The sequence below is a fragment of the Rhinolophus ferrumequinum genome, chromosome 21 (genome assembly GCF_004115265.2).
Source record: "Rhinolophus ferrumequinum isolate MPI-CBG mRhiFer1 chromosome 21, mRhiFer1_v1.p, whole genome shotgun sequence".
Taxonomy (NCBI): Eukaryota; Metazoa; Chordata; class Mammalia; order Chiroptera; family Rhinolophidae; genus Rhinolophus; species Rhinolophus ferrumequinum.
The window spans coordinates 15,395,822-15,421,054 of record NC_046304.1 but is presented as its reverse complement, the minus strand read 5'-3'; the positions used below and the strand labels follow the sequence as shown (position 1 = coordinate 15,421,054).

The window sequence follows — 25,233 nt, the reverse complement described above, 5'->3', positions numbered from 1 at the left end:
TATAATGTTGCACAAGTGTCACCACTATCCATTTCTAGAATTTTTTCATTATTTCTGAGTTTATACCCATTTAACACTAACTCCCCATTCTTCCCTCCTCCAGCCCCTGGCAACCACCATTCTACTTTCCATTTTTGTTTTTTGTCCTGTGAATTTGAATACTCTAGGAATCTCATATGAGTGGAATCATATAATATTTGCCCTGTTATGACTGGCTTATTTCACTTAGCATAATGCGTTCAAGGTTCATTCATATTGTAGTATGTGTCAGAATGTCCTTCTTTCCTTTTTAAGGTTGAATACTATCTCACTGTATGTAGACACCACATTCGGTTACCCATTCATCTGTCGACGGACACTTGGGTGGCTTCCACCTTTTGGCTATTGTGAATAATGCTGCTGTGAACATGGGTGCACAAATATCTTTTTGTGTTCCTGCTTTCAGTTCTTTTGGATTATACCCAGAACCTGAATTGCTGGATCTTATGGTAATTCTATATTTAACTTTTTGAGGTTTGGTTTTAAATAAAAGAAATAAAGCATCATTAATTTAAGTTCCTATAATCACTCCTTCTTGGCCTCATTACCCTGTCTCCCCTGTCCAGAGAGGTGCACGGGAATTTGGTGTGTTTTTCTCAGTCCATGTTTTGAATACTTTCACATCTATAGATAAGTATCTAGAAACACTAGTTTTTTGTGTATATTAAAAATCCACATGTACAATGTCCTGTTGAATCTATGCGTCACGGTATCAGACTGCTAAGGTTCAGGTCTTGGTTCTGCCCCTTACCAGCTGTGAGACCTCAGGCAGGTAACTTAATTTCTCTGTGCCTCAGTTTAGTCATCTGTAAAATGGGAATAATAGTATAAACCCTAAAACCTTCTTGTAGGGTTATTTTGGGGATTATGTAAGCTTACATATGTCATGTGTTTAGAATAGTGTGGGATGTCAGGGGCACTAGATGTGTTAGCTGGTACTGTTACAGTTCTGCATCTGTGCCCCCTCCACATGGAATCTACCCATAGTGTCACAGATCACTTTCCTTTGTTTTAAATTGCCATATAGTATTTATTTGTATAAACATATCACATTTTTTTGTTTCCCTTATTGTAGCTCCCGTTGATGGCCTCTTAGATTGTTTTCATTTTCTTATATTGCAAACAATGCTGCCGTGATTGTCTCCTGTGATGCTCTGTGTATTTGCTTGAGAGGTCATGTGGGGAGGGACGTGGAGGCGGGGCCGCTGGCTTGCGGCTTTGCCAGATGTAGCCAGATTGCCCCCAAGAGAGGTTTTACCGTTTATATTCCTACCCAGGGTGTGTGAGAATTCTATTAGGGTCCCCGTCCCCATGTGCTCACTGATATTTAATTTTTACATGGATTTGACTGATCACAGCACGTGTTGTTTTCCTCTTTACTGTACAAACATTAATGTAACTCTGAATACGCGAATGAAAGCCCTCATAGCCTCCTGGAGTCTCTCTCCACGGCCGGGTAGATGTGCTTCTATTCTTTTTTCTGCATTGTATCACGAGCATTTCGCCATATTGGCACAGTCTTTTGTCCCCTTTTAAAAATAGCTTTTTCCCCTCCTGATTATAAAAATAGTGCATGCTCACCGTACAAGATTTAGGAAATATGTACAAATACTGAGATGAGAAATGAGACATGAATATTCAGAGAAAATAAAAACCCATGACTTACCACCCAAAATGTTATCATTTTGATGTGTTTCTTTGCGGTCTTTTTGTGTTCTTTAGTTTCTTTTTAAAATTTATTGTATAATGACATTTTTGACATCATTCAATATTCTTTAAAAACATGATAAAAAATATGGCTTACTATCCTATCATTATGATGTGCCATAATTTATGTAACCATTGCTTTATTTTTAGATATTAAGGTTGTTTCAGTTTTAAATGATTAATAAGTAATGCTGTAAAAACATCCTTGGATATGAATCTTTGTGTATCTTTGATTTTTCCTTTGGCAACCACTAAAGGTAAAGTGTTTTCACACATTTATTTAAAAATTTTTTTGAGAAAATATTTCTTAATGACTCTGCCTATTTTTCTATTGGAATATTCATATTTTTCTTATTGATTCATTAGAGCTCTCTTTTAATTAAAGCTGTTAATCCTTTGTCATTCATATTTTTATTTCCAAATAATCTTTTTCAGTTTACCCTTTACCAATAAATTTGACTCTGTTGTTTTTTAGTGCAAATGTTTTAAATTTTAAGAGTAGAATCTGTCAGTTATTTATGACTTTTTTTGTTACTTTTATGCTTAGTCAAGTTCTTTTCCACCCAGAGAGTTGATGGTTTCCTATATGTTCTTTTTCTTCTTCTTCTTCTTCTTCTTCTTCTCCTCCTCCTCCTCCTCCTCCTCCTCCTCCTCCTCCTCCTCCTTCTTCTTCTTCTTCTTCTTCTTTTAAAAATAGCTCCATTTCTTTTTCACATTTAACTCTTTAACCCATTTGGAATTTAGTTTGAGGTAAGAGGAGAGATGAAATTATAATTTTATTTTTTCCAAATAATCAGTCAGTTGTTCCAGTACTACAGTTTAATTTTCCATTTCCACCACTGAATTCTTACGTATTCAAAGATGTCTGTCTGGGTTTCTGTTTGATTCCATTGACCTATCTGTTGAATCTTGTACAGGCTCACAGGTGAAAAAGAACATGTTTTGCTTAAGTATCGGGTGAGGCTGGGATCTCAGAAGAGTGAGGATTCAGGTCCAAAGTGTGGAGGGCGGGTGGTGTTTGTGGGCCTTAAAAGTCAGCCTTCAGAGTATGTGTTCAGTTTATTGAACTATGGGGCCATAGTTGGAGGTTTTGAGGAGAGGTTTGGAGGATTCCATCTAAGCTTTATAGGAAGGTCACTAGCTGCTAGTGTGGACCCCATGGGACCCTGTTGGAAGTGGATAGACCTGGACAAGCTACTGCTCAAGTGAGACGTGAAGGTGGCTTCAAGTGTGGTGTGGAAACAGACCGATGGCTGCAAGAGGCCACAGGGTAGAGTCTGTAAAATGTGGAGACTGGCTGGACTTGGGTTGGGAGGAAAGGGGGAGCCAAGGGGTATGTCCTGGCATGGCATCTTGGGTGACCCAGAAAATTGTTCTATTAATTTTTTTTTCTTCAGATTGTAATAATGTATATGATGATGGTTTAATATAAAACTATACAGGACAAATAATAATTTTAACACACACTGCATGCTTATTCTGTGCGACTACACTGGGTGAAATGCTTTTGTATACATTACCTTGATTCTCCCCCAATCCCTGGGAGGTATGTGCTCGGATTCCTATTTCACAGAGGCAGGAAATTAGCCTCAGAGAGACTGTGGTTTGCGTAAGGTCACACAACCGGCAATCTAGGGACTGAACCAGGTTTATGTATCGTCAAACACGTGCTTGTGCTCGCAGTAAGGAGGCACAGAAGGGCCCTGGATAGTTCTTCAGTCACGTGACACTCCAGCTCTTCCAGGATTGGGGTGTGTACCATCCTAGAAGCCTGCCTGGGACCCACTAGCAACTCCAGGGGCCTGACTCCTTCTCTTTCACTAGCAGGTGTTCATTGCTCCCTACTGCCTTCTCCGCGTGCGTTTTGTATTCAGATGCCCTAGGACAGGATCCAACTGCTCACTTGGTCATCATCTGGTTGGTCAGAATTCTTTGTGGAAGTGGCCAGAACTCAGGTCAAACCAGCTCACACGGAAAGGGGTGTCTCGGTTCTTGTAACTGGGTTGTCCAGGGAATCGGTCTGTCTGGCTTGAGGCATCGCTGGATCCCGGGGCTCAAACAGTCCTGCAGACCGGTACGGTCACCTGCGGGAATTTATATCTAAATTAATGAAACTTAAGTACAATTGCAAATTCTGTTCCTCAGTTGCACTAGCCTCATTGTTTCAAGTGCTCCATAGTCACATGTGGCGAGGGGCTACTGTATTAGACAACACAGATACAGAACATTTCCATCATCACAGAAGGTTCAGTTGGACAGCGATGGTCAAGGTTGAAGGCCAGACTCCCCTGGTGGTCTTCCAAGGGCGGGACAAGCCCTGAGATTCTACCCAGTCTGTGAGTTGACACATGCTGCAGACATGTTCCCAGACCTCCAGTCCGGCTGTCTGAACCGCACAAATCCAGTGCCACTAGGTGGCGCTGCGGCGGCGGCCACGAGCTGGTATCTGGCAGCTGGGAGCTGTGTGAACAGGAGCAGAGATAACCGGCGTACATCCAGTTCAAGTGTAATAAGTTGTGGGCCTGGATTCTCCCGCATTCGCACTCTGACACCCACAGTCAGACACCCATATACATTCAGACATGACACACACATCTGTCACTCAGGGTCACACACACAGTCACATCCAATTTCAGAAACACAGTCCCCAAAGAGGCACAAGCTTGGCTGATGCCACGTTCCATTATGACAGCAACAAAAATAGCACTGGCTCTGTCACCTCATTCCATCCTCACTACTGTCCTGTGAAATGGCTCCTGATGTTCTTCTCATTTCAAAAAGGAAGACGCCAAAGCTAGGGGAGTTTAAGTGACCGGCCGTGTCACACAGCCGGGATTCTGGTCATGTGGGACTGGGAGGGCTGTGTTCAGAGCCTGTGTCTTATTTGTTTTGGTCTCCCACCCTGGGGCCTACGTTCCTTGGAGTGAATTTGGACCCAGGCTTTGTTAGGGGAGCCCCAGCGATGTCTGCACGCCCCGCCTCCCACATCTCGTGGGTTCAGGAATTTATAAATGTCTGAGGAAGAAAATCTTAGGATTCTAATTCAGTTACAAAACCATCTTTTTCTTGGTGTCTCACAATCCACTCCTAGGCAAGTGCAAGTACCGAGTAGTACTTGTGTGTGCTGTAGACGGGCCTTGCGCATACAAAGTAATGTGGGCTGACAGCTGCTTCTCCAGGAGCCGAGCACTGCACGCTCCCCTCGGGGTTAGCTGTCCAGAACTCACAGCTCACATACCCACTGAGTGAAGGTCGAAAGAGGTGGCCATGTTCCTGAATGGCTGTTTAATAGGTAAGGCAGCTGGCCAGAGTGCGAAACAACATTAGGGCAATTACTGATTAAACAGAATGGGGAAACAACGAAATTAGATGAGAGATAGTGTACTGATCCCAAATTCCGTTGACTAAGCAGAATTTGGCTGCAGAAAAGGACGAGGAGGTAGGGGGACGCATGTGGCCATTCTGAAAGGAGCATCCAAAATCTTTGAAGGATGCCTCTGTCCAGTGTCTGGTTTTGCCTAAAAATTTATCATGCCCCATCCCTTTTAAACATAGGCTTATCACTAGTGTTTCTCTTACCTGTCACAGCAGGGTCATTTTTGGCTCACAGTTTGGACAGGAGGAGGGAGAGGAAGAGAGGGAGAAACCTTACACGTGTAACTGGGTCAGAATTGGAATAGAGGAAGCAAGAGCACAGGATGTTCATGCGTTTGAGCTGTGAACAGCAGCAAGGCCTGACGCAGGAGAAATGAAGGTGTTTGTTTATCTAATGAATATTCAGTGGGCACCTCCCTGTGCCAGGCAGTGTTTTAGGTGCTGGGGATCCTGGCTCTGTCACTCACTAATGAGGTTCCATGGACAAACCCCTGAACCTCTCTGAGGTTCTGTTTCACTATCTAGAAAGTGAAGGAGATGCACGTCCCTACCGTATAGGGATATTTGAGGGTTAAATGAGCTCACACTCGAAACGCACTTAGCATGGTCCTTAGTGCTCACGACTGTAGCTGTTATTGAGGATACTGAGAGTGGTTAGGTGATTCAGAGCCTGGTCCTGTGCCCAAGTTGCTCACAGTCTCTGGGGGAGACACACATTTAACAGCCAGTGCCTGTAGAGATATGGGACAAGCAGTGAATTCTTCCTGGGGAATCACTATGGGAAGCCTCCCTGAAGGAAGTATTTGAAGGTTGAAAAGGAATCTCCCAGGAGGGGAGCATTGCAGGGGGCATTTCTGACGGGGGTATGACCAGGGCAAAGGCACAGGGTAGGACAGCGTGTAGAGCTGTTTGAGAAACAGTGAGTCAGGTACTGAGGCCAAGTGTGGAGTTGGCTCAGGAAGGCTTTGAAGGGAGGAGGGGATGGGGAGCCCCCTGTCTCCAAGGCAGCTTTGGGAGTCCTGGGATGGAGTAGGGAGGTGAGGAAACTTGCTCCTGAAAAACCCAGAGGTAGGGGACTGGGGCTAGAGGGGAGGGACCTAGCCAGGGCCGTGTGAAGGTGGAATCCCCAGATGAGGTCCACGTGGGAAGTGTGAAAGGAGTCCTGTAGAACCCAGGGTTTCATGCCCAGAGGATTTGCAGAGTTGTCACGTGGGTCACTGGGGAGCGGAGGAGGGGAACCCAATTTGCAGGGGGAAGATAATGACTTTGGCCTTGAACAAGGACAGTCTGAAAAGCTTGTGGGTCGTCCCTGCGGAGTTTGAAGTTGGTTCTTGAGCTCAGCTGAATGAATATGGAACCATTTATTCAACAGTTCTCGTTGCTAAGCGTGTTCTGAGTGCGAAAGTGGACTTTTTGAATCTGGTGGGGCCTCTTGGTACTTTCTAATGGGGGAAGTAGACAGGAACAGAATAAAGAGCCTATGTGGTCTCAGATAATGCCCAGTCTCGTGAAGGAAATAGAATATTGATGTGATGGGGGTCGGGGCACGGAGGGGTGGGCTACTTTAGGTGGGTGGTCAGGAACAGCCTCTCCCTAAGAGGTGACATTTGAATGGAGACCCGAAGGGAGGGGAGCCAGCCATGAGGATACCTGGGGGAAGAGCATTCCAGGCAGTGGGAACAGCACACAGGCCTAGAGTCAGAAACAGACTTGGAAGGTGTGAAGATGAAGAAGAAGAAGGAGCGGGGGATAGGTTGGGAGTTTGGTGGGCACGTCCTGGGTGGTGGGCAAGATGGGAACACGGGCAGTTCTCCCTCTACGCCAGCAGGTGGCGCTGTTAGCCCAGGACTGCCCTCTCTGGGATGTGGCCAGGCCGGCAAGGGGCGGGGAGAGTAGGTGCCTTGACCTCAGGTTTGTAACTGAGGGATGTGTGCTTCTGCCTCTGGGGAGATGACATGAACACTCCTGGGAGCCACGGCCAGCGCCAGAAGAGCAGGTGACGATTTCTGAACCGTTCTGCTCCCTCTGCTGTGTCGTTTTCAGTGTTTCTTTGCTCATCTCCCCTCCAGCAGTGATTGTTCCCTCCCTGTTTCTGGGTATCTGCGTCTTTCCCCTCTCTGCTTCTCAGTCTTGCTCTCTCTCTCGGTCTCTGTTCCTCCTCTCTCTCGTTGCTCCCTAGTGCAGCTGCTTCCTGTCTCAAAGATTAATTACTGTCTCTCCTGATGTAGCTTAGATGGAGGGCATGGTGAGTTAGAGTCAGGAAGATAGTTTCTTATCTCTGTTGCCTCCCCCTCCTTCCGGGGGCTTCTCCATGAAAGGCCAGGGCTCTCGTAGTGACCCCCATCAGCAGAGAATACCGCCAGGGACCCCTCACTCCATGACCCCTTGAGTCTGCCTTCCAGTACCATGTCCTGCAGCCAGGGCTTCAGGTCATCCCTGACGGTGGGAACTAGGGCTTTAACTGAGAAGGGAGAACTGGACAGCAAAACAGAGGGCATGAAACAGCAGAAGAGCTCAGCGTTGGGTCTGTTAAGAAAGGGTCAGTTTAACCGACAAAGATAAAGCATCTACTCCACCCTACATTTAGGCCATGCCCTTTGAATGATTTCTACGTGCAGACTGACTGGCTGCAGCCTGGTGTTGACCTCCTGGCTGTTATCTGTCAGGGTTAAGGCTGTGGGGTGAACACAGCGGTTAAGAGCTGGGTCTCTTAAAGTCTCCTGCCAGGGGAGAAGTCTCTTGTGTTCAGTAATACCAGTCCCTTCCTACGGTCTACTCCCCAGAGTAGCCACTGTTCAGAGTTTGGTACATATTTTTCTAGATATTTAAAGAATATTTTTACATGCGTCTTAAGTAACTGCAGATGTCCTTACATGCAGACTTAGCCCATTCCTTCCAATCATCGTATAATAGCTGGCTTATGAATATATCCCACCTACTTATCTGTTTCCCTTCTAAATGGTAGTTTCTGGTACTTTTTTACTTTTACAGAAAATGCCTCAGTGAACATTCTCAGACTTGTCTCTATACACACATGCGTGCATTTGTCTAGACTTGAGTAAATCTTAGAGGTGATATTGTTGGGTGATTGGGTAGGTGACTTTTTATTTTAATAATGCTGCTAACTTGCCCTCCTGTTTCTACACCCACCACTAGTAGGCGTGTACATTTTGCCAGTCTGTTGGGTGAAACATCCTATCTGTGTTGTGACTGCGTTTCTCTGGTTTCTCACTTTCTGAGTTTCTCCAGCTGTGCGTTGCCTGCCACACCCTTTGCCCGTTCTATTAACAGCACAGTCCCCTGGAAGTCAGTGGACTGTTGCTCTCTGAAGTTCCTGTATCCGCCTGGGATCTTTGCAGGATGGTCTTTGCAGGATGGCCAAGAATATCCTCAACCTCTCCCTTTTCAGAAGTCCCAAGAATCCAGAGAGCTTTATTGACTGGAGGGCTGATCCACAAGTTGATTGTGAGACGGAATGCACTGACTTCTTCAGTCAGGTGGAGAGGGGTTGACCTTGGCTTTTCATCCTTTCACAGTTATTAAGTCCTAGGCTCTGCCAGGATATTCCCTCAGGGAAGCCACAGCTTGGAGCCCAAATGCATTTCCTTTGCTGATTGTCTGAGAGGCCAGTTCTTACTGGGCTAGTCCAGAGGTGTTGTCTGTCAATCTCAAACCCAAGTGCAAGTTCTAAGGATTGGATCCCCTGAGCGACCTGAAGTGGGCAATTGGGTGGGAAAGGGGTGACCTTGGAGACAGTTTCTCTCACATCCTTAGAAAGGATCTTAGGCTAGAAAGGACCATCTCATCTAAGTCTCTGCCTTTAGTTCTTAACTCCTTCTCTCTACCGCTCCACCTACCTAAATGCTTGTACTGTACCTCTTAGACACTTCAGCCCTCATTTTACAGCTGAGCAAACAGACTTGGAAAGGGGCGTACAGATAATGAGAGAACAGGTCTGTTCCAGAAGCTGGTTCTGCTGGCTCTGACCCAGTGCTCTTTGCACACCAGTCTGCTGTGTCACAGAATACATGCATGTGTGTGTACACTAAGGTCACTCACTGGACATGCACCCATATGCGTGTGCAGATTTGAGGGCAGGTATAGGCAAGGATGGTGTGTTTTTTCAACTTTTTATTTTGTAAATTACTAACATGCAAAAATGAGAAAAATAGTGCAATGAGCACCTGTATTCACTCAGACTCACCATTTATTAACATTTGCCACAGTTGCTCTTTCTCTGTATAATGATAATAAAACAAGGTAAGTTGCTGGCATTGTAACACTTCATATCTAAATGCTTCAGCAGGTGTTTCCCCAAAATAATGTCATTTTCTGACATAACCACAATACTATTATCACACATAAAAAAATTAGTATTAATTTAATACTATTACTTAATATACATTCCATATTCAAACGTTCCCCAAATATAAATATGGATTGTGTATTAGATTATATTACTAACTTATTATTTATGGTCACTCATTGCACTTGGTTGTCACATCTCGTTAGTCTCTTTAAATATAGAACAGCAGACCTGGCAAAGTTGTTTTGTAGAATGTACCACAGTTTGGATTTGTCTGAATGTTCCTTTTTCTTTTCTTCTTCAATGTTTTCCTTGAATAGTCCTTGATTTTACTGAATAAAGATGAAAATGAGTGACCTACATGCTGACAGCGGTGAGGAAGGGAGCAATTCCTTTTTCATCTGCAGGGTCAGATTTGTGTCATCCTGCCTTCCCTTGAGTAGGGTCGAGGGGACTGTCCCCAGGCCTCACTCCTGGGGTGGATTGGTACATCGGAGTCTGTTTGGTGTTGGGGAAGCAGCTCCACGGGCTCCTCCTGGGAAGGCTTCTCCATAGCCCCCTTTGGGGGATGCTCCCTTGGGTGAAGGAGTGATGGAGCCTTTTTACTTGCCTAAAGCTGCTGTTTTGCTACTTCATGTGTTTCCTTGAAGATAGAGATCTGGTATGTTAATTATCTGGACTGCTAGTGACAGAAATTTAATTCAAAAGAGCTTAAGAAAAAAAAAGACACAAAAAGAAAAACAAATCCAGGAAAACTCTTACAAGCGATACATTTAAGAAAAGTAGCTAAGGGAATGGCTGGATCCACGTGGGTCAGAAAATGTCATCAGACAATCTGTTCCTACCTCTTGGCTCTGCTTTCCTCTGCATTCACTTCATTCACAGGCAACTCTCCTTTCCTAAGACAGCTACTGACTTTGGAAACCTGAGGGGGTAGTTAGCTTCTTCTTTCTATGATGCCAGCAAAAATTCAGGTGTACCTTCTGTTTGGACCAACTAGGTTTATAGGTCCATCCCTGAAGCAATCACTGCCGCCTAGTGAATAGAGTACATGGATTGGCCAGGTCTGGACCATGTACCCACCCTAGAGCTCAGGATGGGAAGGTTGTGAGAAGGACAGTCCCACCTGAATCACAAAACCCAACCCAGGTGTCAGGGTATTCCCCAAGGGAAAATCGAGGTCTGTCAACCAGAAGAAGGGGCCTGGGTGATGAGCATGCAGAAAAGCAGACTCCACTTCCTCTGGTGACAGGCATGGTGAGCTTCGGCTTGACTGAGTCATCTCCTCATCTCCTGGGGTCTCTAGTCCTCTTCCTTTTGGATTTTGTGGGATTCCGTGTCTATGGGGACCATTTGTGTCTGGGTCCCAGTTCTGCTTCTCAGTAGCTGTGTGATCCTGGACAGAAGATTTAACCTCTCTGAGTCTCAGTTTATTCATCTAGCAAATGGGAATGATATTAATATTCCTTCCTTACCGAGCTGTGAGTAATAGGTGTGAAAGTGCTTGCAACTGTAAAATGCTGTACCAAAAGCATGGTGCTTATTACCATCTGAGGAGATTCTTCTGCTTCAGGGTGAGCAGGGTCTGCCTTCGGAGCTGCCCCTCAGGCAGGTGGGGCAGTGATCTACACCAGGCCATGGACCCCTCAGGATGGGTGACCATAGAATAGAGCAGAGCACTGCCCACAAGGGGACCATCCGAGCCCTTTGCTCGTTCTCTGAGCTTCCGATGAGGAGGAAACGAAGGTGGAAGTACGTGGTTTGGCACAGTGATTCCCAAGTGGGAACTGGGAAAAGTGGCATTTGGTGGTATAAGGATATCACATTGCCGGACACTGATCGTCAGAGAAAAAGCCATTCCACTTTTAAAAAAATGTTTTTTATTAGTTTCAGGTGTACAAAACAAACTGATAGTTAGACATTTATCATTTATACCCCTCACTAAGTGATAACCTCCCTCCCCCAATCTTCTACCCCTCTGACATCACATACAGCTGTTACATTTCCACTGTCTCTATTCCTGATGCTGTACTCTACATCCTGTGAATATATATATATATAATATATATATAAAATTGTAGTTGACATTCATTATTGTTCAGCTTCAGCATCAGGTGTGCAGTGCAGTGATCAGGCATCTACATCATCCCTGAGGTGGTCTCCCTAACGAGACAAGTCCGCATCGGAAACCCTACGAAATCTTTACAACATTATTGATTATATTCCCCAAACTGACTTTCGTATCCCTGTGGCAATCTTGTGGTTACCGATTGTGCTTTCTAATCCCCTCACCTTCTTTCTCATCCCACCCCCCTCCCATCTATCAACCTTCAGTTTTTCCTCTGTGTCTCTGAGGCTGTCAATTCTCTTTCACCGCTCCTCACAACCTCAAGGAGAACATCTCAATCAGGTGCTAATATGTCTTTAACACCTCTATACCGCTGGCTAATAATCCTAACTAATAGGGAGACTGCGTCTTGGGCTCAGGACCTTGGGCAGGCAACAGTGTCTAGCTAGCTGGAATGTAATAACATTATTTAATTTTCATTATATGTACTTTTGGAAAGTAGACAAATTTTTAGGGCAGTTTTAGATTTGCAGATAAACTGAGCCGATAGCACAGCGAGTTCCCATATAACCAGTAACCCAGTTTCCTGTTATTATTTTAACGTCTTGATTAGTGTGGTACATTTGCTATAATTAATGAACCAATATTGATATAGTATTAGTAACTAAAGTTCGTAGTGTTTTTTCAGATTTTCTTAGTTTTTTTCTAATGTCCATTTTCTGTTCTAGGATCCTTTCTGGATACCACGTTACACTTAATTTCCATGTCTTCTTAGGTTCCTTGGGGCTGGGGCAGTTTCTCAGACTTTGCTCGCTTAGATGACCTTGACAGTTTTCAGGTGTATAGATCAGGTAGCTCATATGATGTCCCTCAACTGGGACTTGTCTGATGTGTCTCTCATGGTTAGGGCCACATGAAGGTCACGGCTGGCTTTACCTGGAGACGGTCTTATAACACCTTCTCCACGTCTCCTCTGCCGTGACAGGCTTGATGGATGGTGTTCACACGAAGCTGGCTGCTGAGCCCAACTCCCCATAACCTTGAAACTGCTCTAATGTATTAAGGAGAAGTAAATAATTGGGAAACTTTGGTCACTGTGACCCATCATTTGTGATCCATGCCACTCCTGTCCTGCTTTGTGATTATGAGTGTGTGTGTGTGTGTGTGTGTGTGTGTGTGTGTGTGGACGGGGGTATTGGGGGCAGGGGAGAGAATGGACAGAGCAGAGTTTGGAGCCTTGAGGTTAGAGGAAAATGGGTTTAGCTTTTGAAGATGCTTGGGACTTGGGGAGGGGTAAGATAGTGGGAACTAAATGGGGTTTTCCCTAAGGGTGGAGGGGAGTTGCTCACCAAAAGAGAGCTTAGATGACAACAGGAGTGATGCAGGCGAGACAGCTGGAAGAACTTTCCTGATAGAAAGGGCGGAAAAGCAGGCCTGGTGTAAAGCTTGCAACTTGCAGACACACAGCTGCTCAGCGGGAGGCTCAGAGCTGGGGAGTCTGAGTCCACAAGGAAGATAAGCTTTGTGTTTGCCTATGAGGCTAAAAGGACTTAATATCGGGGTGGGAAAGAGCCATTAACACACCAAAGAGTCCAGAGTCCGTAGTGAAGGAAAATCCTTGCAGCTAAGCCAGAAGGCTTTGATTCAACCCACCACTAGGAGCAATTTCCTCTGGAAAAGAGTATCCAACCCAGAATTCTTCAGGGACCCAGAGAAACAAGAGATTAGTTAAGACAACAGAAAAAAAAAAAAAAAAAAAAGGAATTTATCTGGAATTAGCTAGATGGGGCCCCAACTCATGAATGTTCTGGTTGACCAGGCTTGGTAATACACACACACACACACACACACACACACACACACACACACACACACACACACGCCAGCTGCCTTCTCCTCTCCTATGGTGAAGCCCTGGGGAGTGCAAACACTGCACTACCACCTAAGCCCTGCTTCGCACAGTGGGTGTCTGTGTGTCTGCTCAGACACACATAAACACTCTGCTCAGACACAGCGGCACCTCAGTCTTTCTCAAAACTTTTGCACGCAGGAAACATATACAAGTCAGAAGGAAAAATGGGGAGCCAAAGAGAGGTTCTACAGCTAGGGTCAGAAAGCCTCTCAGCGGCTCCCTCTGATTTTTGTCAAGCTCGGGTATTTGGTTTCCCAGTGAGGGGTCATTGTGAGCAAGAACTTAAAATAGCAGAGAGAAAGGCCACTTGAAAAAGTACCTGCCACGTGCTTTCACATGCATTCTCCTTTATTTAATGATATCTACCTTTTTATTTATTTACAAAATTAATATGTAGACCTCATAAATTTGTGAATAGAAGAAAAATACAAAGACAGCAATAAAAATCATAATTCTGGGAAGAATCGCTATTAACCTTTTTTTATACTATGAGCATTTTTTTTGATTTTTTTTAAATTAATTAATTTATTTTTTAAATTTATTGGGGTGACAATTGTTAGTAAAATTACATAGATTTCAGGTGTGCAATTCTGTATCACATGATCTATAAATTACATTATGTGTTCACCATCCAGAGTCAGTTCTCCTTCCATCACCACATATTTGATCCCCCTTACCCTCATCTCCCACCCCCCAACCTCCTTACCCTCTGGTAACCACTAAATTACGTTCCCCAGATTAATTTTCAAACCCCATGGCCATCTTGTGGTTACTGATTGTTTTCTAATCCCCTCACCTTCCCCTTTACCCGCCCCCCCCCCATCTAGCAACCCTCAGTTTTTCCTCTTTGTCTCCAAAACTGTTTCTGATTAGTTCATTCACTTATTCTTTTCTTTAGATTCCGCAAATAAGTGAGATCATATGGTACTTATCTTTCTCTGACTTATTTCACTTAACATAATGTTCTCTAGGTCCATCCATGTTGTTGCAAATGGTAAGATTTCTTTCTTACTATGAGCATTTTTCTTTCTTTCTTTCTTTCTTTCTTTCTTTCTTTCTTTCTTTCTTTCTTTCTTTCTTTCTTTCTTTCTCTCTCTCTCTCTCTCTCTCTCTCTCTCTCTCTCTCTCTCTCTCTCTCTCTTTTTTATTATGGAAAATGTCCAGTACATACAAAGTAAATAGAATCGTATAATGAAACCCCTCCACAATTATCAACATTCTGTCGTTCTTTTTCATCTATATCTCTACCCACTCCACATCCTACTTTATTATTATTACTATTATTAATTTCAGTTCTTTGTTGAGGTAAAATTCACCTGTGTTGAAATGCCCAAATCTTAATTATACATTTTGGACAAATGCGTCTCACCACCCTATCCTGACAGAGACCATTTCTATCCATCTTTCCACAAAACCCCCACCCCCAGAGGCAGCCACTGTTTTCATTTTTTGTACTTTAGATTGTCTGTTTTAGAACTTTGTTTAAATGAAATCATATAATATATATATTTTACATCTGGTTACTTTCACTCAACATAATTGTTTCTGAAATTCACCATGTTGTTGTTTGTATCAGTATTTTGTTCCTTTTTATTGCAGTGTGGCATTTCATAGTGTGGATATACCACAGTTGGTTGATGGGCTGTCTATTTTGAATAAATCTATGAACATTTTCCTACAAGTCTTTGGATGGACCACGCATACTTATTTAATCCTTGCAAGAATCTTGGGAACATGGTACTGTTGTTATCCCCACTTTACAGATGACAAAACTCAAGCTCAGAGAAGTTCCATTTCTAGCCCAAGCCCACACAGATAGTAAAAGCTGGAGATGGGATTCTAGCCCAGATTTGTCTGACTGCAGGGTCTTTTAGTTTTTATTCGCACACTGTAGAATCTTTGCATCACTGCTGATTGAGATCATTAAGTGCAGGGACAAATGTGTCCTCGCCTTAATGGCCTGTTAGTCCATAACAGAGTGTTGGCTCAATAGAGTAGGGGATATTGATAATAATGGCTCTGAGTCACCAAGAAAAGGTTACATTAAACCTGTCTTTAAAAAGGACAAAAATATGGAAGACATCGTAGAGAGGTTTTTAGTCAAGGTCATTATCATCAAAGCAAGCAAGCAAGCAAACAAAAGTTTTTTTTTGCAAGCAAGCAAACAGACAAAGTTCTGTTGTCTGGAAATCTCACTGAAGTGTAATGTATCATCTCCTGAGGAAGCCAGGCACAGACGGCATTACTTGGTATATAAAATAGTATATAAATAATACATGTACAAGAAACCATTCTGTTTTTCTGTAGAGCCAAACAGAATAGATTTTTGGAAAGTCTGCTGGTTCTTGCTTTGAAAGATGTTGCTAAGCAATGTTGCTAATATTATGGAAAGACATCTTCCCTCCCCTCTTTTCCACTCAGCCCCAGAAACCCTAGAGCTGGAAGTGTCTTCGGTGGCAGCAGTAGCTGGGGCGGTCTGGTAATCAGTGAGGTGGGGGCCAGGGGACCCTGGGTGTGAGAGGACCATGTTGCAGGCCACCCAGCCCTCAGCCTCATTGGCTCCTGATTCTTTGCAGTGACCCTTGGGCAGCCTCCATGCAAAATTCACTTTTTCATGTTCATCAGAAATTTCACACCCAGAAGAATCCTTTTAAGTGTTTCTACTGTGGGGAAAATTATAGTCATGGTGCTTAGATGCATGGATTCAAAATTCCATAAACCAACCAAAAAGAAATATTTTAAATACCTTCAGTAACCCAAGAAATAGATGAGGAACTCCTTTCTTTCTCCTCCTGCCCCGTTTTTAACCCCTGAATGGGAAAGCAGCAAAATTCTGATTGACATCATGCATTACAGACTCAGGGTACCAAATGATGTGCAAGCCCATGGGTGGGGTCTGTGGGTTTCCTCGGGGCATGGCTTCCTTTCTCCAGAGCTCGGAAATGCCACACAAGTCACCAAGATCTGTTTCCAAAAGCTGAGCCAATTTCTCGCCAGAACTTCAGTATGATATGTGTGGCTGCAGGAAAGTACAGCTAAGCTGTGGTTCCCAAGCGTGGCTTTTAGGCCTCCCAGCCTGGCCTGGGTATGGCCTGTAGCTGTCAGTGAAGGACCCTGTTGTGGTGGGATGGACACTTTTGGGGGTGGTCGTGGCTCTTGAGGGGAGATGAGGAGCTGGGAGAAGAGCCAAGGTGTTGGCAAAGTCTCTCTCTCTCTTTTTTTCTCTCTCTCTCTCATCAAAACAGAAACTACTTCCTTACCTCAAATGACTTTCTCAATCTTTCCCTTATCCACCCCCTTCCTCTCTCTCTCCTTCCCTCCCTGTCCTCTCTCTCCTCCTTTCCTTTCTCCTTTTCTCAAATGGTGGTATCCCAGAGCCGTAACTGTAATGTGGCCCAGCAGGGGGCGCTGATGTACCAGCCAAGCATGAATGTCAGGCTTTTTTTAAACCAGCACAGGTGTGAGTGCCCGGCACAAGTGAGAGGTGAGGGGGGTTTCTGAGTGATTTCTCCCAGTTGGTGTGTGTATGGGTGTGCCCCCAAGGCATAAGTGAATGGGGGTGCCTGCCTCTCTCGAACAGGTCTAAAGCTGTTTGTTTGCAGCTCTTGAATTGCTCCCAAGCTTTTGTGATGCACGGGTTGGCTGGGGGCGCTGTCTCTGCCGAAGGGGCGGGGCAAGGAAGGCATCTGAAGAAATCTGGTTTTCCTACAGGGCCCCACCCCGTGGCTCCACAGCCCCTCTTGCTGCACATCTACTCCTAAACCTAGCCAAGAACGGTTGCAGTCATTTTGCAGAGCAGTGGAGGCCGTGGGAGTCGGAGGTGGCGTGGGACGAGGGAGTATTGGCTCCAGGCTCTCTCTGAGACCTCCGGGAGGCTCTGGCAGCGAGGCTGATTCCCAGTTTCACACGGACCGGCCTCCTGGAGCGGCTTCACAGGCACAGAAGGCCCTTTTCTTCAGGACCAAGCATGCGTGTCTGTCTGTCTCACTCCACTGGCCCCTTAGGACGGGACTGTGCAGCTGTCTGCCCTGTGTTCATGATTAACTTCCCTGTCCCCTCCGCCTCAACTCCCACCCAGGCCCCTGAGCCTTTGAGTTTCCCCAGATTGGGGCAGAGACTCAGGTTGGCAGCTGCCTGGCACTTTGTTCCCAGGGACTGTGGCCTTGGGGGAGGGAGGGCTGAAACGGGCCTTTTAGGTCCTGTGACCTGCGACCCTGCTGGGGATAAGCTGCTAGGTGGATTGGGATCTGGGAGAAGACCCTTCTCTGACCTCTGCCGTCCTCAGCACCCTCGCTCCCTGTGGTCTTGATGTGTCCTGCTGTCTCTGTCGACCCCAAAGTGCCCCATGGATGTGGCCTTAGAAGACCTTTGAGTCACTAATGTGCAAATTGTTCCCTTTAGGTTCTTTTTCAAACTTTGTGATTTCTTCAAGGACAGTGTCTACCTTTGGTGCAAATGTGTAGCTAACACCGAAAACTTGTCTATTTTTCTCTTTTAACCAAGGCCCTTCAGGCTCAGAGCCTTCATCAGGCAACAATATTTAGCTAAAATTTAATAAATTGGTATTTGTTTTCATGGTGTGAATGACAAATGATACTGGATTTTAATTTAGGATGATAACAATGTTTTATTTTAAAATTAATTAAGTAAAAAAGTGAGTTGATTTCATTAAAGCAAAACAATGAGTTAATAACTGAGTAGTATGGTATTAAAACAAAAACTTGTGGAGGGAATATGTGAATGAGCTGATTTTGGGGAACAGTGGCTGGATCACATTGCACAAGCTCGGCTGGGATCGTTTTGTGGTTTCGTGTGTATTAAGCCCTGTTTGTTCTGAGCAAGAGTGGTGCTCTTCCATTTCTCTCTTACCCTAGTCTCTTGCACAAAGCTGGACGCATCCTGATTGTTTAATAAATGTTGGTGGAGTGGGCAAATCTGGCATAGACGGCCATTACATTTTCTGCCCTGGATGGGTTCCCTTATGCTGTGATGTTTCCTGTACAGGGTGTGGGCAGAAGGAAAGGCTCTCCAGGAAACTTCTACCTATTAGGGCCCTAGGAATCAGATCAGGTTATGGCCTTTTGGGCACAACCTTGTGTTTTCAGTCACATTAGGGCTGGACTCAATCATGGTAGCAGAGGAGCTAAGAAGGCCTGGAATCCCACGCAGAATAACAATGAATAAAATTACCTGCTTGGGGAAAGAAATTTTTGCCTTCATCCCAAGGCCCTGTTGCCCACTGATTCACTTGATCTAAAACATCACCCAGGCAGTGGGGGATGGGTGGGGACCACCTACACTCACCCACCTGGGAGGGAGTCAGGCCTTGCCCTGAGACAAGCAGCTTACCCTTGTCTATAGATAAAATACACCCCCTGCTGGGCTAGATCTATGGCCAGTGTGCCCCCACCATCCTCCCTGGAGTCTGGCTGAAGTAGTCCTTCAGCTAACCTGTCAGTTCTGTGTACTGCTGGAGGCAGGTGAAGCCGGGGCTGTATGTGCTGTGCTCTGCCCTCTTCCCCACTGAGGGCACTCATTGCCCCATTCTTTTTCCAGGCTGGTTCTCAGGGCACTACTGGTGTAGTTCTTGCAGCTGGCCTAGCTTCAGTCCCACGGATGGGGCCTGGGTCACTCACTCTCTGGCTATAAATAGATGTCCATCGGGATATTTGTGATCCCCACCATCCAGGCAGGCTCAGGGGGGCTGAGGCCTTTGCTAATGGATGCTTCATAAATAAACCAGGCACATTTTGGCACCACTCTGGTGTTCCCTCTCCTCTACTCCAACACCAATGCCAGCAAGAAACTATGCTCACAGGAGAGGTAGGGTTGAGGACTCAGGCTCTTGAATTTATCTTAAGCCCCTGTACCCTCTCTAGCAAGGTCCCCTTTTCTGCCTGGATTTTATGTGCTTGCTTGAACACCAGACGGTATAAAAACCAAGGCAAATTGCCTCAGGGACCTCTTTGGCCCCAACAGGGCTGTTTCCAAAGATGGACTAATTGGCTTGTTTTAATTCCCTCCAGCCCTCTGCCCGATTCCCTTCCCTAGGGGGCTGGAAGGAGAAGCAAAGCCAGTAGTTTTGCAGGGGTGGTTAGCGGGGGTGGTAGCAAGAGGGGGCTAGACTTCCAGGCAGCAAATGGAAGTGAGTGGGGCTTAGAAGCACCTGCGCTCTTAGTAGAGATCAGGCCAGGCCCCTTTTCTCACCATCCGGCTCCACTTCCATGAGGATGAAGCTTGCACGCGGTGCGCAGGAGGAGGGAAAGAACCAACGCGGGGTGGGTGCGGTGGGGTGTCCCCTGCGTATCCCTGGCAACATGGGATGCGAGGCCGAGGTGTCGCCGAAATTGATCATTGACCCTGTGTGTGTTCAACTCCCAGAGCCGGGAAAACACACGTTAATAGGGAACTGACCCCCGCCCCCGTAGGCGCCCACGCTGGAGTGGACCCCCCACCCCGTCCGCACCACGATCCTTTCCGGGACTAGGGGAGAGGGGAGAGGTAGTGTCCGGCAGAGTCAAAATGCCAGGGAGCCTCGGCCGGGGAAGGCGGGCGCTTGGCGCTGGGTGCCTCTCCCACTGTCCCGCAGCATGGCCTTGAGGCCGGGAGGCCCGCGGCGGTGCCCGCAGGCGAAGGCAGTTTCGCTTGGACTGAGGACGCGCGGTGCTTGTTTTTTCTCTCTGTTTTAAAGACAGTGACAGCATCAGAGAAGTATCCCGGCGGGCCGGGCTGGGAAAGCGCGTCAGCCTCCTTTGCCCAGGGAGGGAGCCCGGCCCGGCCAGCAGGGGCGGGGGACGCGGAGCGCAGAGGAGGAGACCGAGAGGGGAGGCGAGGGTAGGGCGGAAGCCCCGGCGCGGGGCAGAGGGCGAAGGCGGGCGCCGAGCCCCAGGGAGCGCCGAGCGCGAGCGGACCGCCTCCCGGTGCCGGCGGCCGGGCCGCCAGTTCTCCCGCAGCCCGGGTGCCCGGGGCTGGGCACAGGAGGCGGGGCCAGGGCGGGGTCCCGGCGCGGGCGGCGCGTCTGAGCCGGAGCCCTCGAGCCACCCGTCCAGGCCGCGCCCGGAGCGAGCTTTGGAAATGCTCGCGCTCAGGGAGCAGACGCCGGCCGCCCCGCGGGCCCTGAGGAGACGCTGAAGGTCGCCGGGAAGTGAGCGCCCAGTCACCTGACCCCCGGGGCGCACCTAGGCGGGGCGGGGCCCATGCGAGGCGGGCAGCCGGGGGCCGGGGCGCGGGCGCAAGTGCCGGGAGCAGGCGGCGCAAAGCGCGCGGAGCCGGGCCGGCGGGGGCGCGCGGCGGGAGGGCGAGGGCGCGGCCGGGCACCGGCGGCGGCCTCGCCATGTCCCAGCCCGCGGGGAGGATGCATTCCCGAAAGGCGGGGATCCGCGCCGCGGTGGTGCTCATCGGACTCCTGCACAAATCCCGAAAACAGAATAAAGAGAAAAGGTAAAGCCTGGCAGCGCCACCTACCCCTCCCCTCCGCTCTCGTGCTCAAATCCCGTTTCTTTGGGGTCGACTTTTGCAAAAGGGCGTATGGCTCCGAGTGGGATGGGAAAAAGCCTCCATTCCAGGCGCCGTCGGGGGAGCGAGTTCGGAGCTTGGCCCCTGGCACTAGCTGTTAGGAGAAAGCCAAGGCAGGGCTTTGGCTGGGTCGGAGGGCGGCTGGGAGGGCCCTTAGGACTTCATCTCCAACAGACGGGCACCAAGTCCTAAGTCCCCACTCTCGGCATTTGCGGATCGCGGCATCCTTCCCGAAACCTGCAGCGCGGGTAGCATTGATCCGACCCGGGCGACAGTCCCTGGCTCAGCCCAAGTGGCTCAATGCACTGGGGATGCCATTTGCTTCTCTGCAACTTGGCTTGATCCCTCGATGTGCCCGCCAGGCCGGGATCTGCTTGCTTTGCTCTTGGTTCAGGCAGGCAAGGAGCAAGTTTGGATGTTGCTTCCACCTCCACCCTCCCCTCCGTTCCCCCTTCCCCGTGTCTCTCTGTCTTTGGGTTTTTCTGTCTGTCACTCTTTACCTTTCTTGGGATTACTCTACTCTCCTAATTGTTTGCTCCTGGGTATTGAAAAATCCTCTCTGCTATTTCAGAGATATGATCTGTAGGATAAGAGGTATGGGGTTTTGGGTGGGCAGAGGAGCTTCTACGGCAGCTTCCTGGGCTCCAGCCCCCAGCTGCAGGCTTGATGTCCAGAAGATCCCAGGCAGCTGCCCACACAGGCCGGCACAGCCTCTCTCCTCTGCTGGAGCACAGGAGCCCCAAGCTTCCCAGCAACCGGGGGTCATGGGAGCTGACTGTCCACAGAGATGTCGTGGAGAGTTGGCCCTGCTGGGTCCTAATATCCAGAGGAGTTTTGGAGCCGTTAGTGCTGTGCTGTGCATTAGGGAAGAGCTAAGACTAGGGCAGCAGGGCCGAGACATCTGGCTGGTGACTGGTGGCCACTGGGCTTGCCCAGAGGTGGTGTGCCTGGGGTAGGTACTGGAGCACTTTGAGAAGCTGGCGTGGCTTGCTTGCCCCTGTGGTGAGGCTGTCTGACATCCCTCCCCTCCCGCTTCCTGTAATGTAGTCTAATTCACTGTTCCCCACAGCACAGGGTGAATCTCCACTAAAACGACTTAAGGTGGTTAAACATGAAATAACCTGAGTCACCTAGTAAGAAAGTTCTTCCCTTTTCAGTTCTCTACTAATCCTCGTGATTTCTTTAAGGGAAAAGTTTCTGGTTGGTGCTAGTCTGGCTTTAACGCCTTTTAAACACTTGCTTATCTCCTCCTTTTATAAGAAAGTGAGAGCAGACCTCTGGCTCAGGGCCTTTAATGGGGACCAGGAACAGTGCCTGCCTACCACTTAGGTTGTTTTTGTACTATTTATTTTTAGGATTCTCTCCTAGTTATGGCCAGAGGTCCTGATTTTCCCCTTTGTAGTTGGTGGTGATAGAAAGCCTCACTCTAAGTTGAATGTATAAGTCACAAGAGTGAATCTCTGTAATAGAAATAGTAGTTATAGTAACAAATGGTATAGACAGTGGCAGAAATCCTGCAGGTGATCTAGGAATGGCTGGTGATGGGGACACAATCGTGTAGCAAAAGAAGCTGTGTGCAGGACTCTGGAGCCCAGTGCTCCAGGTCTGGGCCCCATTCCTTCCTAGACTTTGATTCTTTTCCATTCTCTGCCCATCAGCATTTTATCGGTAAGGGCGGGATGAACAAGCCAGCCCTCTAAAGTCAGGAGGATATGGGATGGCTGTTCTGAGACAACCTGGGCCTATTTTGAGGAATGAGAAGGAAGACTTGCTTGGTAGAAAGACAGCTGTATCAGAGCAGTGCCTAGCTCTGAGTATAGAATGTGTGGTGGGGGAAAGTTCCTGTACCGGGAGCTCGTCCTGTGATGTGATAGTATAGATTTAATTTCCCTGAGCCTCAGTTTCTGTATCCACAGGGGTTGCAAGGCTCAAGTGAGATAATGGGGGGAAGATGCATCTGCAAGGTACAAAGGGCTGCAGAAGGATGGAGGGGTTTTATCAGAACTGCTCCCATTCTCCTCTCTCTGGGCCTGTGCCCCTGGAAACCAAGGTGAGACGTCTGATGGTGACAGCCCCACTATTAGTCAAGACCAGCCATGCATGGTCCAGGAAGCAACCAAGTAGGCATGGGCCTGGGTGGGTGGGAGCAATGAGGCACAGGGAAGGACGTGGACAAGGGACAGGAAGGGTTTGGTCTGAGTGAGAATGCTCCAGGCTCATGGCATGTCCACTTCCTCCTGGATGCACTGTGCTCTTCCCTGCAATGCAGCAGACATTGGTGACCCTCCCAGCTCCTGCCTTCATCCCATTCTGCTGTTCCTTCTGCCATCCTGATAGCTTTGGCCATGGACTTAACCTACCTAAGGAGAGAGAGGGATTGCTTTCATGTCGATGCTAAATGACCTTTGCTTCCCTTCATGTAATCTGGAGTTTCTTTTTCTCTAAGCATCTGAAATCAGTTCAGTGCACACTATTGACCCTTGCTCTGTGGGCACCAGCCATGGGGGGCCTGGAGCAGGCTGCAGCTGCCAACCTCTCTTAAGCACTCCCGTACTCCATGCTGGGTGTGAAATTTGCTGAGTTCCTCCTTCCTCCCACCTCTCATCAAAGGGTCAGGTCAGACTCAGGCCCCGTTGTCCTTCCCTGAAGGCTTAATCCATCCATCGATCTTCCCTGTACCTCTAATTGACAGGCTTGTGGAGATAACACTCCTGGCTGTTGGCCATCAGGGATGAAATGGTCCCATGTGGCTTGCAGTGATGGCCCACGGTCCGTGTCATCTTTCTGCTCTCCTCCCAGGCCACATGGAAATATTGCATTTTGGGGACAGGTAGGTGTGCCAGGATAGCAGTGACTCAGGTATCCCATATGGGCTCAGACCCAGGAGATCCCAGGCATTCTTGGTAGGTTCTGAGAACTGTGCTCAAAGCTCCAGCCTTAGCTTGTCCTCTGGAGAACATCTGCCTTGACATGACAACTCTCTACAGGAGTTGTGGGACAACCTGGGGGTTCTGTTCTTTCTGACCATCCTCCAGGGATGCCGTCACCTGGGGTCTTGCAAAAATAATGGTGTGTTGGAGAGGGGATTGGATTTGAGCCTGGTTCCAAGGAGGCACCTGAATGAAGCCTTCCTGGGAAACAGGTGTGATGGAGAGCTCCTTGAAAGCGCTTTGCTTTTCAGAGCCTGCTTTCTTATAGACGGGGCAGATCAGGGTGGCCCAGAGCACCCTCTCAGGAATGACAGGAATAAGTGGTGGGGGGAGCGGTGCCCTCTGGAGAGAGGTCAATTAGCATACATGAAAAAGAAATCCAGTACTTACACAGGGTAGTTATTTTGGGTCAACTCCCACCATGGGGTTTATGAGGAGGAATAGATGAATTCACTCGTCATTCAGCAAATCACCAATGGTGGGCTCTGGAGGGCAGAAGAGTGAATCTGATGAGTGTAATCCTTCCGTGGTGGGGTACATGTCTAGTGGGTTACTCCTGTATAGATTATTAGAAAAAGCCCATCCCTAGCCCCCCCCCCTTTTTTTTAACTTTTATTGCAGAAATTTTCAAGTGTGCACAAAAACGAGAGGGACTAGTGTAATACAATACCCAGTTTCAGCCATTATCAACTCATGGCCAATCTTGTTTCATTTATTTACCAACCCACTCCTCCACAAGATTATTTTGAAGTAAATCCCAGACATTATATCATTTCATTTTTAAATATTTCAGTATGCATTTTGAAGAATTCTTCTAAAAAATACATTACCATTATTATATACTCTAATTAACACTAATTGCTTAATATTGTATTCAATCAGTGTTCACATTTCCCCAACTAGCTCATAAAAGTTTTCCCAAATTTTTTTGAGTCAGGATTCAAACAATCCAATGTGATTGGTGATATCTCTCTTTAGAAGTTTTCTCTCCCAACTCTTTTTTTTTTTTTTTTTTTTTTCCCCTTACAGTTTCTTTGTTGAAGAAATTGGATTGTTTTGTCTTCGGGAGTTTCCCACAGTCAGGATTTTGTGGATGGTGTCTTCTCGTGTCATTTAACATCTTCTGCTGTCCCTTATGTTACCTTAAGTGGGTGTTTAGTTTTAGAGGCTCTGTAAGATTTGGGTTTGATTTTTTTTTTTTTTTGGCAAGACTGTGTCATTGGAGGTTGTCTAGTTGTCTGTTTTTCTGATGTTGGCAGCCATTGATTGATTTGTCCTTAGAGTTTTAAGACTGGTGTTAGGGAGGATATTTGTGTTCTGCCATGAGAGAGCCGGTGACAGCCCTTTGAGCTGGGTGGATGTGGGGTGTGAGCCGGTGGGG

General features: G+C 47.2%; 1 protein-coding gene across 11 annotated transcripts in view; it reads left to right on the top strand.

Annotated features, from left to right (window-relative positions):
* Positions 1–25,233, top strand: part of RAP1GAP2 (RAP1 GTPase activating protein 2) — a 206,452-nt gene that overhangs the window by 48,733 nt on the left and 132,486 nt on the right. Inside the window, exon 1 of one of the 11 annotated variants that reach the window (XM_033089952.1) lies at positions 7,059–7,117. The exons of 9 other annotated variants lie outside the window; for them this stretch is intronic. In XM_033089952.1, the coding sequence (XP_032945843.1) occupies positions 7,077–7,117 (41 nt within the window). In that variant the 5' untranslated portion in view covers positions 7,059–7,076. Of the gene's footprint in view, positions 1–7,058; positions 7,118–20,716; positions 20,848–25,233 lie in introns of those variants that run through there. One more of the 11 variants, XM_033089950.1, reaches the window with a different exon arrangement.